We start from the raw sequence: 18806 nt of genomic DNA on the forward strand, positions 1-18806 counted from the left end.
TATCTTTTCTTTAGTCAGGGGCCACTGAGGAACCCACACTGGTCTTTCTGATTTCCAAGTAATTTTAATTGTCTCAGTGGCCCTTTCTGAAAACCCAATCCATGTCTATTTATTTCTTGATCTATTTGAATAGGTGCTGTCATACCTTGTTCTTGTTCTCTTAATTTTTTTTCTTTCCTAAAGCCTTGTTTAGCCCTAGTAGTGGGTGCGTTAGGATTGATGTTATTTGTTAATGTCAATCCTAATTGATCTAGGACATCTCGTCCCCATAATTTTACGGGAAGATGGTCCAATATATAGGGCTGTATAGTTCCTTCACATCCTTCAGGATCCCTCCAATCTAATACCATAGCACTTCTATGGGGATTTGTTGCCACTCCTAGGCCTCGAAGCGTTTGAGTGGCTTGTTGTAATGGCCAATGTTTTGGCCATTCTTGATGAGATATGATGCTGAGGTCAGCACCTGTGTCCAGCAGCCCATTAAAGTCATGTCCTTGAATATTTAATTTTAGCATTGGGCGAGAATCTAAATTTAAAGACAGCGTAGCCCAATCTATACCTGTGGAGCCTAATCCCTTGGAACCTCTTTCTACATTACAACTGGAAAATTTATCATGCAGGCTGGGTATTATTAATAACTGTGCTATTCTATCTCCTGGTGAAATTACTGATATACCTCTTGGAGAACTAGCTATAATTTTTATTTCACCCTCATAATCGGGATCAATTACCCCAGGACTTATCATAAGTCCTTTTAGTGTAGAAGAACTGCGTCCCAATAATAAGCCTACTGTTCCCTGGGGAAGAGGTCCTTTTACTCCTGTGGGAATGATTTGAACTCCCATCTCTGGAGTTAGTACTGCTCTGGCAGAGGCGCAGATGTCCAACCCTGTGCTCCCTCTAGTTTGTCTGATGAGGGATTTAATGGATAATGCATCCTGGGCACTACCTTGATGGTGCTGCTGGGTTCCTCCATTGCCCCGTATATTTGTGGTTTTGGGCCCCGGGGCATTGGGCCCTCTAGTCCGTTTTTTGGCAATGGAGCCTGATACCTTTCTCCACGATATCGTGGGTAAACACTTGGTCCTTGTCCGTTTTTTGATAATGGAATACCCTCTATGGTGGTTTGAGAACGGCATTCATTAGCCCAATGTTTCCCTCTATGGCATCGTGGGCAAATACCCGGTATTCTATTCCTTTGATACCTAGTTTTGTTAAACCCTCCTCTTATGGGGCAACTCCTTTTAAAATGTCCTGTTTGATTACAATTATAGCATTTTTTGGCCTAGCATCTAAAGCCTGTTGTACTGCTGCTAAGACTTGCCCTTGTTCATTAATGTCTCTACATAATTTCATATATGTGTTTAAATCTTCATGTCTCCATGGTCTAATGACCTTTCTGCAGCAACGATTTGCTTGGTCATAAGCCAGTTGTTTTATAAATGGCATTGCCTGTTCTGTATTTCCAAATATTCTAGAGGCTGTCTGAATAAGCCTATCTACAAATTCAGCGTAAGGTTCATTAGTTCCTTGTATTACCTTAGATAATTGACCTTGTAAATCTCCATGCCCCTGTAAAGTTTTCCATGCCCTAACTGCATCTACAGCAATTTGTGCGTATACGCCAGGGTCATATTCAATTTGCTGTCTTTGACCCTCATAAGGTCCCTTTCCTAATAACATATCTAGATTTCTTTGAGGGTAACCGGCTTCTGCATTTCGCCTAGCTGTCTCCATGCAAAATTCCTCATTGGCAACCTTCCATAACAAATATTGTCCTCCATTTAGCACAGATCGACACATGTTAGCCCAATCTGCTGGTGTCATGTCCAAGTTGGTAACAGATTCGACCATGCTTACCGTGAAGGGAGCTTGCGGCCCATAGGTTGTTACAGCCTCCTTTAATTGCTTTACTGTTTTGAAATCTAAAGCACGGTGAATTCGTTGCCCTCCTGCCTGCTCAAGTACAGGGCATGCTAATCTTTGGGGTCCTGCCTCAGAATTCCATCCATCAACTACGGGAGTTGAGGGCCGCTCAGCTGTAGATGGAGCTGTTGGTTGAATTACGCCCTCTGGTGATAGAACGGAGTTAGTAGCAGCCTCCTGTTGTAATTCTCCACCTGATGGCTGTTTTTCCTCTAAGCTTTCTTTCTTTAAATTTTCCTCTGTCTGACTAGCTTGAGAGACCTTCTCTTTTGCTTGACCTAGCGTTTTTTCTACCATAGTTTGGACCTCTAACAATTTACTTAACAGTTTTTCGGTTTGTTTTTTACTAGATTCTAATCTACTATAAAGGTAACGTAACCCAATAAGATAGGATAAAACAAAGCCGAAGCAGAATGAAACAAAAACGGAGCAGAGAATGGTTATATCAATTTTCTCTTTCTCAGGGCCGAATAACTTCAAACCTTGAGCCAACCATTTTTCCCAGTTCGCCTGAGAAAATTCTAGGGCTAGGGAGCTTGAAACAAAAACAAAATAAATCAAAACAAGAACACATTGTTTTTTGAAATGGTCACCCATTTTGTCGCCTTCCCTCAGGGGCGAGCAATTTTACTCACCTCTAAGTTTCAGGCGTTCCCCGTCGGGCCACCAATTGCCTCAGTCTGGCTGGGCACAGAATCACGAGCCACTCAAGCAGGAACAAAACTTTATTTTTGAAAAAGCCGCCAATACTCCCTACGCGCCGGCAAGCCAAAAACCGGTCCACCCACGCGCGCCTCTACAGGAACCGGGGGCCCAGACCTCCCCTGGAATTCCCTCCTACTATCCTTCCCCAACCAATGGGAACTCTCCAGGAGTCCCGTAACATGAGTCCCGTAGCAGGCCAAGGTGAACAGCAGGAGTCCAATTTCCATATGAATGTAAATCTTAACATAATCATATCATCTCAATGGCTAGCTGGCGTCACCTTACAACCGAAAGTGCCATGCATCATATTATTTGCTTGTGGCTCCTAGCAGGGATTCATAAATAATGGTCAAGGGCCAACTCTGACTTATTGCCTGTTTTTGTTAGTAAAGTTTTTTTTTTGAACAGCCACAGACATTCATTTATTGTCAGTACAAGTTTTCTGTTGCAATAGCAGCAGCAGATGCCCACAAAACCTAAAATACTTACTATCAAGAGTTTTAAAGAAAAAAGTTGCTAATCCTTGGCTCCTTAGACCATCGTTTAAGAGGTGTGTTGATATTTTCTTCTGATCTTTGTCTAACCATTCAGAGTACTTAAGTAGGAAGAAAAAACTTAAGAAGAGTTATGAAAAGATAGCACAGAAAACAAATTTATATTAGACAAATACTAACACCAATCTCTTTTGTCTCCGATATGTTAACCTACCTATTTATTTTCTCTGGGAATCTGCTTCTCCCAGATACTATAGTACTTTGACCCGGGAGGGAACCAATGCAATGGACTATCTTAGCAAAAAATTAAAAGGCTTTTGTTTCAACATTAAACATTTATTATAGAGTTGAATCTTGAATGGTAGAGACTAATATTTGAATTTCACAGCCTTGATAGAAAAAAAAAGATGAGTACCAGGTTCATTGTGAGCCTAAGTCTTTATGAAGAATTTGACCCTCTTCTTATGGCTTTGTATAATCCAGTGATGAAGTACAAATAAGTTAGCACTCGAATGTCATTTGCTTTCACAGGTCTATAATGACAGATCTATACTACCTCAGTCAAACAGATGGAGCAGGTGATTGGCGGGAAAAAGAGGCCAAAGATCTGACAGAGCTGGTCCAGCGGAGAATAACCTATCTCCAGGTAAGAAGATTAGGTTAGGATATAATCTTAGTGAAAGAAAAAGAAGGAAAACCATAGTAAAGATAAGAGTAAGAATTATTGTTTTTAGTCTTCATAGTCCTTTGCTTTTTGAAATTAATTGCTCATTTATTTAGAAAGATATAGTTATACCTTGAGTAGAATACAAAGGAGGCTAAAACAAGATACTTTCCCCAAGAGGGGCTGGGCTACCTTTTATACGCATACACAAAACTACAGTACAATTATGAACATGCTACATTTAATAGAAAAGAAATAGATAAAAAAAATTATTGGAGTTTTAAAATGTTTACTGAAGGAGACTCAGTGATGGTTTTATAGAGATATATCATTTGAACTGAACTGTAAATTATACGTAGAATTTGGACACAGAGAAATGAAGGAAAAGAACATACCTGCTGGAGAATACATTATGAACAGTATCTCATGGCCAAGAGAAGGCCGGGAATCCAAATGAGAATGAAGTGCTACAATTTGGAGCTTTAGATTTTGTGAAAAGTAGGGTTGGAAGATAAGATGGGAAGATGGGCTTTGGAGCTAGATTACAGAGGTTTATGGTGCATAAGAAGTAAGATATTATTTATGTTTTTCAAAATAATATCTTTTTGAAAGATATTATTTATGTTTTACAAACATCATTATAACTATAGATAGGAAATAGTGGCAAATGCCTCTCTCATGTTAAATATTAATTTTTTTGGTATCCTGTTCTAGTTCTTACTAGTATGCCTATGCAGTCTTACATATTAGTAAGGAAATAATCTATTTACTTTTGATTTTTTTCTGCTTAATATACTATAAGCATTTTTTTTCTATTTTGGAGTCATTAATAGCTTTTGAAAGGTTTTTCCATGTAAGAGGGACATGATGGGAATGGTGTTTTATGTGATATTAATCTAAAAATAGTATTTTATATGAACTGTACTAGTATTTGAAACATTTGCAAGCACAGAGACCATTTAGGATAAGAGGACCGTGGTGCCATTGAGAAGTATGAAAGTATATGACAGGTTGTTTTGAAGTGAATAGACAAAATTTGAGAGAATTTTGGAAAACAGAATTGACCAGGTCTTTTCAATAGGTGAAAGCACTGAAATAGATAGGAACAGGAGCATCATTGACTGATAAGGAATGGCAAGATAGGATAGTTTTCAGGGGGTAAAGAAGGAACTGATAGAATTCTTCAAAACTGAAAAATGCTTGAAATTGAAATGACTGTGAAACATACTGCACCCATCATTTTCTAATGCTGTTGATGGCCTGGTTTCTGGGTACAATTTCCCTGTTATCCCTGGAAGATTAAAAGCAAAATGGCTATCAGTGTATGCTTCTGTATATTTTAAGATGCACATTTTCCTACATATAAGTAGCAAAAAAGTAAAAAATCAAGTGTTTAGAGATCATTAAAAAATGAACCTGATTTTGGCATGCCATCTTGGTCTCATAGTCCCAAGACCATTCATCAGAGGTATCTGCAGAGTAAGAAATACTTCACCTCCTGTTGGGAAGAGGTAATTATCTCCTATCAACTAGATCTTCACTCAGTGAATTCTGAGTAGCTGGTGGTACAGAAACATCATCTTTATTTAAAACAGAAATAACAGTGGTTTCTGAGCTTCTTCTATTTCCATATAAGCAATAAATTTTCACCCTCAATATTTAAACTGTGATCAGGTCATACATAGGTCAGTTCCCTACATTTTAACAAGTGCCTGCTATTTGCTTTAGTTATTTTTTTTCTTTTTTTCTCTCTTCTTTTCGGTGACCAAATCCTTTTACCAATAGTGCTAGTTTAATTGTCTATATGCTGATTTCTATTGTTCTATATTAGAGGACTTCACTTATAAATTATTCTAATGATTAAAAATTACATTACCTTTTAAAATCTTTTAAACTGTAGGAAAATTTAATATTTTACCTGGACTTTAGCTTAAATTTTAAACATTGTTATTTATCATCCTTATTTTATTCTTTATTTCCATTAAAATAGAAAAAGTGATTTTAAAAAAATTCAAGGAGATGGGAAACGTCTCAGAAAAAAATATACTTTGGAAATACGTTTTTCTGAATTATTTGATGTAATGATAACTCTTTTCTCTAGACTAAAATTTTCTTGAAGTCAGGAATTATATTTTTAACATATTATGTGTTAGAGGTTGAAAGTAGCATTCACTCACTCTTCCTCTTCTCTGTGTAGAGGCAGAAAAGCATCCTTTTTTTTTTTTTTTTTTTGCTATTTGATCAAAATCAAATATATATATTGATAGGAATGTTTTCTTTGACTGGAATTTTTATCCCCCTGGTACATTTTTTAGATATAACATTTGTCAAATGGATTAATCAGCTTAATCAGAAGAGTTGATCACTTTCTATACATTAAAAATTATAGGAGGATCGTAAGTTCAAAGACAGCCTCAGCAAAAGTGAGGCACTAAGCAACTCAGTGAGACCCTGTCTGTAAATAAAATACAAAATAGGGCTGAAGGCAGAGTGTTCCTGAGTTCACTCTCCAATACCCACCCCAAAAAAACAAATACATCTTTTTCTCATATAGGTTATGTGTCCCTTATCCAAAATGCTTGGGACCAGAATTGTTTTTATTTTCTCAGGCTTTAGAATATTTTCATATACATAATGAATTATTTGGGGGATAAGACCCAAGTGTAAACATACAATTAATTTATGTTTCATATATACATTTTATACACAAACTCTGAAGGTAATTTTTTACAATATTTTTAGTGTGTCTGTGTTGTGACTAAGACCCAATATAGAATCAGATGTGGCATTTTCCCCTTGTGACATCAGTTGGTGCTCAAAAACTTTTGGATTTTGGAGAATTTCATATTTTAGATTTTTGGATTAGAGAAACTTACCTTGTACAGTTTTTGTTTGTTTGTTTGTTTTTTGTTTTTTGCTTTTGTTTTATAGTACTGGGGATTGAACCCAGAGAATTCACACGTTAGACAGGTGCTCTACCACTAAGCTATATTCCTGCCCCTTTTAATTTTATTTTGAGACAGGTACTTGCTATCGTTGGCCTCAAACTTATGATCCTTCTGTCTCAGCTTCCCAGTAGACTTAGGATTACAGATGTGTTCTGCCACATGTGAACTGTACAACTTTTCTTGGCATTTGTTTTAGTCAGCTATTCTACTGCTGCCACCTAAAGACTCCACCAGAACAACTGTAGAGGAGGAAAGGTTTATTTGAAGACTCACAGTTACAGAGGTCTTAGTCCATAGAAGGGTGGCTCCATTCCTCAGGGCTCCAGGTGAGGTTGAACCTCATGGTAAGAGAGGGTGGCAGAGGAAAGCAGCTTATATCATGGTGATAAGGAAATAGAGAAACAGACCTCCACTTGCCAGATACAAATATATACCTGAAGGCCACACCCTAATCCCACCTTCATCAGCCATTCCCTACCACTTCAGTTACCACTCGGTTACTTCCTATCAGGGGATTAATTCACTGGGTTAAGACTCTTGCATCTCAGTCATGTCTCCTCTGAACCTCCTTGTATTATCTCACTCATGAGCTTTTTTTTTTTTTTTTGAGGGGGTGGTATTAGGGATTGAACTCACAGACACTCTACTACTGAGCCAAATCCCCAACCCTATTTTTTTTGTATTTTATTTAGAGACAGGGTCTCACTGAATTGTTTAGCACCTCTCCATTGCTGAGGCTGGCTTTCAATTCGAGATCCTACTGGCTCAGCCTCCCCAGCTGCTGGGATTACAGGTGTGCACCACTGCACCCAGCTCACATGTGAGCTTTTGAAGGATACTTCACATCCAAACCATAACAGTATTTAAATGTATTTATATTCCATTGTCATTAGTTTAAGTGAAGTATTACTGTAAAAAGCATAAGTAACTTAAATTCTGAAAGATTTCAGTAGGGCTTAGATATTAGGAAATAAAAGTCCCTTCTCCCACAGTGTGGGGATTGGACCCAGGGGCTCATACATGCCAGGCAAGCACTGTAGCACTAAGCCACATCCCCAGTCCAGGAAAAAAGTTTTTAAAACGAGAATATAGGAATCTTTAACTTGGAAACTGTATTACAAAATAAGCAGTTTATACAATTTATTAATGGAGATTTTTAGAAGGCTCACCTTGTTTGGCCCATTATCAGTTTGATTCAGTTGTGGGTTCATGTTATATTGAGTATAGTTTAACCACATGATTTTAATCAACTAAGCAACTCATTCAGAATTTATATTGAATCTTAAGTCAAAACTTTTCTCTAACTTTGCACCCCATTTCATAGCACTAAATATGTTTTGAAATGTAACTTTGCTGTTAAAATTATGGGTTATGGCCCAGGCACAGTGGTAATGCCAGTGACTCAGGAGGCTGAGGCAGGAAGATCACAAGTCTGAGGCCAGCCTCAGCAACTTAGTGAGACTCCGTTTTAAAAAATGAAAGAGGGCTGGGGATGTAGCTCAGTGGTAAAGTGCTCCTGGGTTCAACTCAAGAACCCCAGACCCAAGAAAATTTATCTGTTCTTTTGAGCTCCCTAATCAATACCTGGATCTATCATATAAATACTCTGCTCTAGTGTTTTTCTGTTAATTATGATAATATTATTACTATAAGAAGTTTTTCATGTGATTGAGTTAATCTTGGCAACATGTATAAAGATCATTTGAAATGTGTCCTGTATATACAAAAGATCATAATAATTTGTATCTGAATAGGAAATAATAGGAAAAAGGGACATTAGAAGCAAATGTTATAATATTTTCATTATTTAAATACCTTATTATATTTTTGATAAATACTTCATGACTTATTTTCAGTGATTGGTTTGGAGACTACTGATTTAGGTAGTTGAAAATATTTTCAGTTTATTAGATTTTTACTAGTACTAATAAAATTCATTATCACTTCTCACTAACAACATTTATTAAAGATTTTTTGAGATACAACACCTAGAACAAAGAAAACAATCTAGATTGAGCTTAACCCATAACAAGTTTCATTTTGAATTTTAAATTTTAAATGTTAAAAATTCATTTTGAATTTTCTTTCTACAGTCCTTAGAATTGAGTAAACCTCCTTATTTCTCAGAAAAATATTGTTTGACTTAAAGTTGTACAGCTCAGTTGTGACAAGAGAAGTTTGGTCTCAATTTTAGGCTTTCATTTATTTATCCTGTGTCTTAGTTTTACCTGAAAGATACAATTTCATAAAGATGGCAGAAAAATAAAAAGGTCCTCTGAACAATTAGACTTTAGTGGAACAAAATCCATGGTTATTGTAATTATAATGATTTTTCTCTTTAGAGTTGGAGGCCCTATGACATGGTTGATGAATATTAAACTGAATAAAAGATTTCAGTGGATTAGACAAAGAGGAATGAAGAGAAGGGAGGGGGGAAGGGAATAGGAAGAGAGTATAATGAATTGACATAACTTTCCTGTGTTCATATATGAATATACCACATGGAACTCCACAGCATACACAACCACAAGAATGGCATCCTAACTAGAATAAGTTATACTCCATGTGTGTATAATACATCAAAATACACTGTACTCTCCATCATATATATGTAAAGAGGACAAATAGAGAGGTTTCAAGATGGCAGAATAGAGCAAGTCGCTTTCCTTCATGCTCTGTGACATAAAGACAAGAAAGCAGATAGGCAGCTTCTCAGCAAGGTGAGTGAATGAATAAAGGGCAGTGGGGACTTTACTGGAATTTAATACTGGACACTCAAAGCAGATCAGGGACTCAAAAAGTTGGATATAATAAAATAAGGGGAAAAATCTCCCATGCCAAAGCTGCTGCTGCTCCATCGAGAGCAGTCCCTCCATGAGCACATTGGAGATATAAGGGAATTAAAGGAACCCTCATTTTTAAGAGACCTGAGGCATATCTGGGTACATAGTTAAACTTATCTACAAGGTAAAGAACAATGTAAGGAATGATAACAAAGAGAAAATATAGGAAGTGAAAGACCACTTCAATAAAGGGATAGAGATTCTGAAAAACAATCAAGCAGAAATTCTCAAAATGAAGGAATCAATAAACCAAATTAAAAATTCAGTGGAGTGTTTTTTCAAAACCTTTCGCCTTCAGTCTGTGGATGTCTTTTCCTAAGAGTTGAATCTCTTGAAGAGAGAACTTACAGCACGAATCTCCAAGATGTATAAAGAATTTTAAAAACTTAACACCAAATAAACAAATAATTCAATCACTAAATGGGCCAAGGAACTGAACAGATACTTCATAGAAGAAGAAATACAATTGATCAACAAATATATGAAAAAAAGTTCAACATCTCTAGCAATTAGAGAAATACAAATCAAAACTAAGATTTCATTCCAGTCAGAATGGCAATTATCAAGAATACAAGCAATAATCAGTGTTGATGAGGATGTGAGGGAAAAGGTACACTCATACATTGCTGGTGGGCCTGCATATTGCTGCAACCACTCTGGAAAGTTGTATGGAGATTCCTCAGAAAACTTGAAGTAGAACTATCATTTGACCCAGTTTTCCTACTCCTTGATTAATACCCAAAGGATTTAAAAATCAGCATACTACAGTGACACAGTCACACAAAATGTTTATAGCAGCTTGTTTCACAATAGCTAAACTATGGAACCATCCTAGGTATCCTTCAACAGATGAATGGATAAAGAAAATATAGTACATATACACAGTGGAATATTACTCAGCCTTAAAGAAGAATGAAATTGTGACATATGCAGGTAAATAGGTGGAGCTGGAGAATATTATGCTAAGCAAAATAAGCCAATCCCCAAAACCAAAGGCTGAAAGTTTTCTCAGATAAATGGGTGCTGATCTTTAATTGGTGGTGGTAGGGAAGAATGAAGGAATTTTAGATTGTGCAGAGGGGATGGGAGAGAGTGTGGAGAAGGGAAGGACAGTGGAATGAAACAGACATTATTACTCTAATACACGTATACACTACCAGTGTGACTCTGCACCATGTACAACCAGAGAAGTTGTGCTCCATCTGTGTACAATATGTCAAAAGGCATTCTACTGTCATGTACAAGTAATTGGAACAAATTAAAAAAAATTAAAAGGAAGACATGACCAGTAGACTAGTCCTCTTTGAAAGACAGAATTTCAGGCAATGAAAACAAAATATATAATCATGAAAATAAAGTTGACCATGGTTAAAATGTGTTAAGAGACCAGTAACAGAACTTCCAAGAAATATGGGATAATAGGAAAAGACCAATTTTAAGATTTATTGGGATAGATGAAAACTCAGGGATACAAACCAAAGGAATGCACAATCTTTTCAAAGAAATCATATCAGAAAATTTCCCAAACTTTGAGAATGAAATGGAAAACCAAATCCAGGAGGCTTACAGGATCACAAACATACAAAATTTCAACAGACCCACACCAAGGCATGTTATTATGAAAATTCCTAACATACAGAATAAAGATTGAATTGTTATATCCACAAGACATAACAATCACAAATATTTATGTCTTAAACAATGAATCATCTACGTACATCAAACAAACCCTTTCAAGAATCTAATAGATGACAACTAAATAACACTGGATGACTTTAACACACCTCTCTTACCACTAGATAGATCCTCCAAACAAAAACTAAATAAAGAAGCTATAGAACTAAAAAGTACAATTAATAATTTAGACTTAACACACATATATAAAATATTTCATTCATCGTCAGTGTCTGAATATACTTTCTTCTCAGCAGCACATGGCTCTATCTCTAAAATAGACCATATCTTAGGCCACAAAGCAACTCAGCAAATAATAGAATGATACCTTGCACCCATATCCTGTCAGCTCATAATGGAATGACATTAGAAATCAACAATAAAATAAAAAATAGAAGCTACTCTGACACCTGGAGACTAAATAATATGCTATTGAATGAGTAGTGCATATCATAAGAAATTAGGCATGAAATGAAATAACATTCAGAGGTAGATGAAAATAATGATAGAACATATCAAAATCTCTGGGACACTATGAACACAGTGCTATGAGGGAAGTTCATTGCACTGGGCTCATTCATCAAAGAATAGAAAGTCAACAAATAAATAATCTAACATTACATCTCAAACCCCTTCAAAAAGAAAAACAATACCAAAAACAGTGGAAAATAGGAAATAATTAAAATCAGAGCAGAAATCATTGAAATTGAAACAAACAGTTCAAGAAGTCAAAAAACAAAAAGTTGGTTCTTTAAAAATTTAATAAAATTGATAAACCAAGCTAACAAAGAGAAATAAAGAAAACTCAAACTTCTGAAATGCATGATGAAAAATGATATAACACAATGGATACTACTAAAATAAATGATAAGAAACTGTTCTAACAATTTATACTTCTATAAAATAGAAAATCTTGAAGATATCAACAATTATCTAGAGACATATGACCTATACACATTGAATCAGGAGGACATAGAAAATCTAAACAAATCAATTTTAAGCAATGAAATTGAAGACATCATCAAAAGCCTACCAATAAAGAAAAGCCTAGGACCAGATGGAACGATCCTCAGTTGACTAACACCAATTCTCCTCAAATATTCCATGAAATAGAAAACGAGAAAACCCATCCAAACTCATTCTATGAAGCTAGTTGCCGCAGTCCGGCTGCAGCAAAATAACCGGGGGGTGACAAACAACTTGTGTACGTTGATACAGCAAGAATGGGAGCCGTTTATTGTAGGACAACAGCGGTATTTATACATTCCACACAGCTCATCTTAATTAGCATAAATTCGATACAGTAGTCAACCAATAAGGAATCTCCGCACTTAATGGCTTGCTGGCCTTACTTCACAAACCACTCCCTCTGGCATTTTGCCAGGCACCATCCAGACTTGTTTACAGACTCTAACATTCCCCTGGCAAAATTCCAGGCGCCATCCTGACTTGTTTACAGACTCTAACAGCTAGTATCAACCTGATACCAAAACCAGACAAAGACATATAAAAAAAGAAAATTTTCTGTCAATATCCCTGATGAATATAGATGCAAAAATTCTTAAGAAAATTCTGGTAAATTACATACAAAAACATATTAAAAAGATAGTGCATCATGATATGTGAGTTTCATCCCAGGGATGCATGATTGGTTCAACATATGGAAATCAGTAAACATAATTTATCACATCATTAGACTTCAAGATAAGAATTACATGATTATCTCAGTAGATGCAGAAAAAAAACATTTGATGAAATACAGTATCCATTTATGTTCAAAACACTAGCAAAACCATGGATAGGAAGAACATACCTCAATATTGTAAAAGCTATATATGCTAAGCCCAAGGCCAGAATCATTCTGAATGGAGAAAAATTGAAGGCATTCCCTCTAAAAACTGAAACAACATATGGATGTGCTCTTTCACTACTTCTTTTACTCAATATAGTCCTGGAAACTCTAGCTAGAGCAATTAGACAGAAGAAAGAAATTAAAGGGATATAAATAGGAAAAGAAGAACTCAAACTATTCCTATTTGAGGATGACATGATACTATATTGAGAAGACCCAAAAATTCCACCAGGAAACTTCTAGAACTTATAAATGAATTTAGCAAAGTAGCAGGACATAAGATTAACACCCATAAATCAATTGTGTTCCTGTACATCAGTGATGAATCAATTAGGAAAACTGTCCCATTCACAATACCCTAAAAAAAATACATAAAATGTTTGGGAATTAACCTAACAAAAGAGGTTAAAGACCTTTACAATTAAAACTACAGAACTCTAAAGAAAGTAATTAAAGAAGACCCTAGTGGATGGGAAGTTATCCCATGTTCTTGGATAGGCAGAATTACTCTTGTCAAAATGGCCGTATTACCAAAAGTACTATATAGATTTAATGCAATTCCTTTTAAGGTTCTGATGACATTCTTCATAGAAATAAAAAAAAACAGTTATAAAATTTATTTGGAAAAATAAGAGACCCAGGATAGCCAAAGCAATCCTCAGAAAAGTGAAGCAGGAGACGTCACAATCCCAGACCTTAAATTAGATAACAGAGCTGTAGTAACAAAAACAGCATGGTATTGGCCCCCAAACAGACATGAAAACCAGTGGTACAGAATAGAAGACATGGAAACAAACCCATATAAATACAGTTATCTGATACTAGACAACGATGCCATAAACATACATTGGGGAAAAGATGGCCTCTTCCTCAAATTGTGCTGGGAAAACTGGAACTCCATATGTAACAAAATGAAATTAAGACTACTCTTTCTCACCTTGCACAAAACTCAAAGTGGATAAAGGACCTAGGAACTAGACCAGAGATCCTGTGCCTACTAGAAGAAAATGTAGACCCAACTTTCCATCATGTCAACTGAGGAACCAAGTTCCTCAGCAAGACTCCTAAAGCACAAGAAGTAAAATTAAAAATCAATAAATGGGATGGTATCAAACACTTCCCCACAGCAAAGGAAAAAATCAAGAACATCAAGAGAGAGCCTACAGAATGGGAGAAAATCTTTGCCACTTGCACTCAGAGAATTAATCTGCAGAATATATAAAGAACTCAAAAAACTTAACACCAAAAAAACCATTGTGTGGTTTATATACACAATGGGATATTACTCAGCCATCAAGAAGTATGACTTTATGATAATTGCAAGTAAATGGATGAATGTGGAGACTATCTTGGCTATCCTGGGTCAAAATGAATTTCATGATTTTTTTTTATTTCTATGAAGAATGTCATCAGAACCTTAATAGGAATTGCATTAAATCTATATTGTACTTTTGGTAATATGGCCATTTTGACAAGCGTTATAAACCAGTCACCAAGAGCCAAAGGTCAAGAGTTCTTTCTGACATGTGGATGCTAACGCACAACAAGGAGACTGGGGAGCCGGGGCAGTAATAGAAGTTCAGCAGATTAGACAAAGAGGAGTTAAGTGATGGGAGGGGGCAAAAAAATAGGAAAGATGGTGGAATGAATCTGACATAACTTTCCTATGTACATATATGAATACACCACAGTGAAACTCAAACATCGTACATGCATACAAGACTGGGATCCTAATTTTAAAAACATGCTCTATGTTTGTTATACATATGTCAAAATAGATGATACTGTCATGTATAACTAAAAAGCACAAATAAAAATTGAAAAAAAACCAAGAATGAAATATAGAATGTTATCACTGTGAAAACTGGTATGTGATAGTACTCTGATTCTATGCTGAACTCAGTACGTTGCCTGGCATATTCACAAATGTTCCATAAATATTTGAATGAATAAGTTAAAAGCCAAGGCCCAAATTGTCTCTAGAAAGGAATTTAAAACAAGAACAATAGATTTAGATGTTTATCAGAATAAAATTTTTACTGATGACTTTGGGGCTATTGTGAATAAACTTTTGTGAAGATTCATGTACAAGTGTTTGTGTGGGCATATGCTTTTATTTCTCTTGAGTAAATACCTAGAGTGGAATGGCTGAGTCATATAACAATGTATGTTTAACTTTTTGAGAAATTGTTAAACTGTCTTCACAAGTGGGTATCTTAGGGCTGGGGTTGTGGTAGAGCGCTCACCTAGTGTGTGTGAGGCACTGGGCTCTATCCTCAGCACCACATAAAAAATAAATAAACAAAATAAAAGGTACTGTATCCATCTATGACTAAAAAAGAAATTCTTTTTTAAAAAAAAAGTATGTATCCCATTTACATTCAACCAGTAGCATATGAAACTTCCAGTTCCTCCACATCCTCAGTAACACTTGGGATGGTTGGTCTTTTTTATTTTAGCCATTTTAGTATAATAATATGCTGTTGTGGGTTTCATCTGCATTTCCTTCTGACCATTGTAGAATATCTTTTCTATACTTATTTACTGTCTACATATCTTCTTTGATGGTGTGTTCTTTTGTCCTATTTTTGTGCTGTTTTGTTTGTTTGTGGTGCTAGAGATTGAATCCAGGGCCTCATGTGTGGTAGGAAAGTGCTCTGGTATGGGCTATGTTTCTAGCCTTTTGCTTGTTTTTAATCTGGATATTTGCTTTATTGTTGAGTTATTGATGTTCTTTATATATTCTAGATATGAGTCCTTTGTCTGATGTATATTTTGGAAAATGTTTCTTCCATTCTGTAACTGGCCTATTTGTTATTTTAAAGTATCTTTTGAAGAGCAGAAATTTTTAAACTGATGAAGTCCAGCTTTACCGCTTTTTAAAATTAGAATTTGGTCCTTTTTGTGTCATGAAATTTTTGCCAAATCTAAGGTGACTAGATTTTTTTTCTGTTTTCTTCTAAGAGTTTTATAATTTAATTCTTACATTTAGGTAATCCATTTGGGGTTATGATATAAACTAAAGCTTAGGTTACATTTTCTTACTTATTGCTATACAGTTTGTCTAGAACTATTTGTTCAAAGGTTATCCTTTTCCTATTGCCTTAGTACTTTTATCAAAAACAGTTGATTATACACATGTGTCTGTCCTTTTGCCAGTACCACCACACTGTCTTGGTTACTATAGCTTTGCATTAAGTGTTAAAATTGGGTAGTATATTTTTTCCAACTTTATTCTTCACTTACAAAATTTTATTTAGCGTAAATCCTTTTTATTTTCATATCAACTATCCTGTTGCGAGTACATAAAAATATAATTGATATTTATATTCTGCTCCTATATCCTACAGCTTATTAATTCTAGTAGTTTAAGATGGATTTTTTTTTTTTTTTTTTTGTACAAGGGATTGAATCTAGGGTTGTTTACCACTGAGCCACATCCCCAGCTTCTTTTTTTTATCTTTTGAGACAGGGTCTTACTGAGTTGCTTAGAGTCTTACTAATTTGCTGAGGTAAGCTTTGAACTTGCAATTCTCCTGCCTCAGCCTCTCCAGCTGCTGGAGTTATAGGTACCTGGCAGTTCTGTAAGATTTTTCTACATATGTTATCATATCATCTGCAAATAGACCCTTCTTCATTTCTCACCTTGATGTCATTTTTTGAGACCCAGGATAGCCAAAGCAATCCTCAGAAAAGTAAAGTAGGAGACATCACAATCCCAGACCTTAAACTAGATAACAGAGCTGTAGTAACAAATAAATAAATTGTTCCAGGCATTTTTATATGAATATATAGCTAACTCATAGAAAAAATGAAGTGTAACTTTTAAATAGGTAAATGATTACAATGAAATATGAAGTTTCTGCAAGTTCCACTTCCTAAAATGATTTCTTTTCCATTGTCATTGTAAGTGATTATCATTTCTAGAAACACAAAAATTTACAGAAATCACTTTTTTTTTCACGAATCAGCAAAACTGAAAGAAGGAGATTGGTAATGTGGAAGTATTACAAATAGTGCGTTTGAAAAATAGTTATCTTTGTCAATCATAGCATGAGAGGTGATTTTCTTTGGGTTACAAAAAGTAGAGTTAATAATGTAGAATTATATGCTAAATAGATTAAAATACACACACACACACACACACATACATACAAAATACTGCTTCCTGATCATGTCCTAAGCCACTTTCCTCCACCACACTCTTCTACCATGATGTTCTGCCTCTCCTCAAGCCTCAGGGAATGGAGCCAGCCTTCTGTAGACTAAGACCTCTGAAATAGTGAGCTACAAAATAAACTTTCCTCCTCTAAAATTGTTCTGGTTTGGTCTTTTAGTCACAGCAGTGAAAATATAAGTGGATCGAGTAAAATTCTTTTATGTCTCACATACATTTAGCCTGAAATCATTTTATCAATATTTTTGTGTACCTCCATTTTAACTGCAGCCCATCACATGGGATCAGGATCGTGTCTGGAAATTTTTACCTCTGGTATTATGTTGATACTCAAAAATGTTTTGGATTTTGAAGCAGTTTGAATTTTAGATTTTAAGATTAAGGATGTTCGACCTATAGTATGAATAGAAAGTAATGTAAGCATTAGAAAACAGCCTTAGATTTACTGAGGAATTAAATCTATGTGGCTTATTAAAAAGCATAAAGGTCTCAGAAATTGTGTCATAGAAACTATGAAACAGACAAGACATAGATGTTTTCTTTAGGAAGCCTTTAAATTTCTTTCTCCCCCCCCCCTTTTTCTTTGTGGTACTGGGGATTGAACCCAGGGCCTTGTGCATGCAAGGCAAGCACTTTTTTAACTGAGCTTTATCCCCAGCCCAGGAAGCCTAAATTTCTGCCTACCTTGTTTATTGTTGCTTTTCTTATTTACAGCCCTAGGGTTTATTTGTTTATTTGTTAGTTTTTATTTTATTTTTTAATTTTTTTTGCAGCCCTGGGGATCAAACCCAGGGCCTCCCACATGCCAATCTGCTTTTATAGATTTTATGGTCTGGACCACAGGTCAGCAAACTACTGACCTTAGGCCAAATCCAGTTCAAATATTTTATAAATAAAGCTTTATTGGAATTCAGCCATTTATTGTTTCTATTTGTTAATATATTCTCTCTGACTACTTTCAGGTAATAGTTGACAAAGTCAAATAATTTCAACAGAGAATATATAATTTGCAAACCAAAAATATTTATCTTCAGATTTTCTCTTTCTTTCTTTCTTCCTTTTTTTTTTAAGTGGGAATTGAACCCAGGGGTACTTAATCACTGAGTCACATCCCCAACCCCACCTCCTTTTTCTTTTTTCTTTTTTTTCTTAGTATTTTATTTCTATAAAAGGGTTTCACTGAGTTGCTGAGGCTGGCTTGCAACTTGCAATCCTCCTGCCTTAGCCTCCTGAGCCACTGGGATTACAGGCATGCACCACTGTGCCTGGCTATCTTCTAATTCTTTACAGAAAAATGTTTGCTAACCCCAGCCTATACAGTGATGGAGATAATTTCTTGTATATTTTTGCCTTCTGTTTTTCTTTTTTTCTTCTTCCTGTTACCTTCTGTTCTTTAGCTGTATATTAACTTTTATCAGTGTTTGATGTGTCATCTCTCTTGGTATGTGGCTTTGTTTGCCTGCTGCTGAGTTTCCCAACCCAAATAATTATTTTTGTCCACTTGTAAGGCTAAGGATTTTTAA

The 18806-nt window shown here is 35.5% G+C and overlaps 1 protein-coding gene and 1 long non-coding RNA gene across 3 annotated transcripts in view; one reads left to right on the plus strand and one right to left on the minus strand.

Moving 5' to 3' along the window:
- FUT8 (fucosyltransferase 8) overlaps positions 1 to 18806 on the plus strand; it is a 349337-nt gene that overhangs the window by 247407 nt on the left and 83124 nt on the right. For both annotated transcript variants that reach the window (XM_081290194.1, XM_081290193.1), the window contains exon 6: positions 3657 to 3771. In XM_081290194.1, the coding sequence (XP_081146320.1) occupies positions 3657 to 3771 (115 nt within the window). The remainder of the gene's footprint in view (positions 1 to 3656; positions 3772 to 18806) is intronic.
- The window catches only part of LOC308646794, a 588350-nt gene that overhangs the window by 83977 nt on the left and 485567 nt on the right, over positions 1 to 18806 (minus strand). The window lies entirely within an intron of this gene.

This window comes from Spermophilus citellus (assembly GCF_964194105.1).
Source record: "Spermophilus citellus genome assembly, chromosome: 4".
NCBI lineage: Eukaryota > Metazoa > Chordata > Mammalia > Rodentia > Sciuridae > Spermophilus > Spermophilus citellus.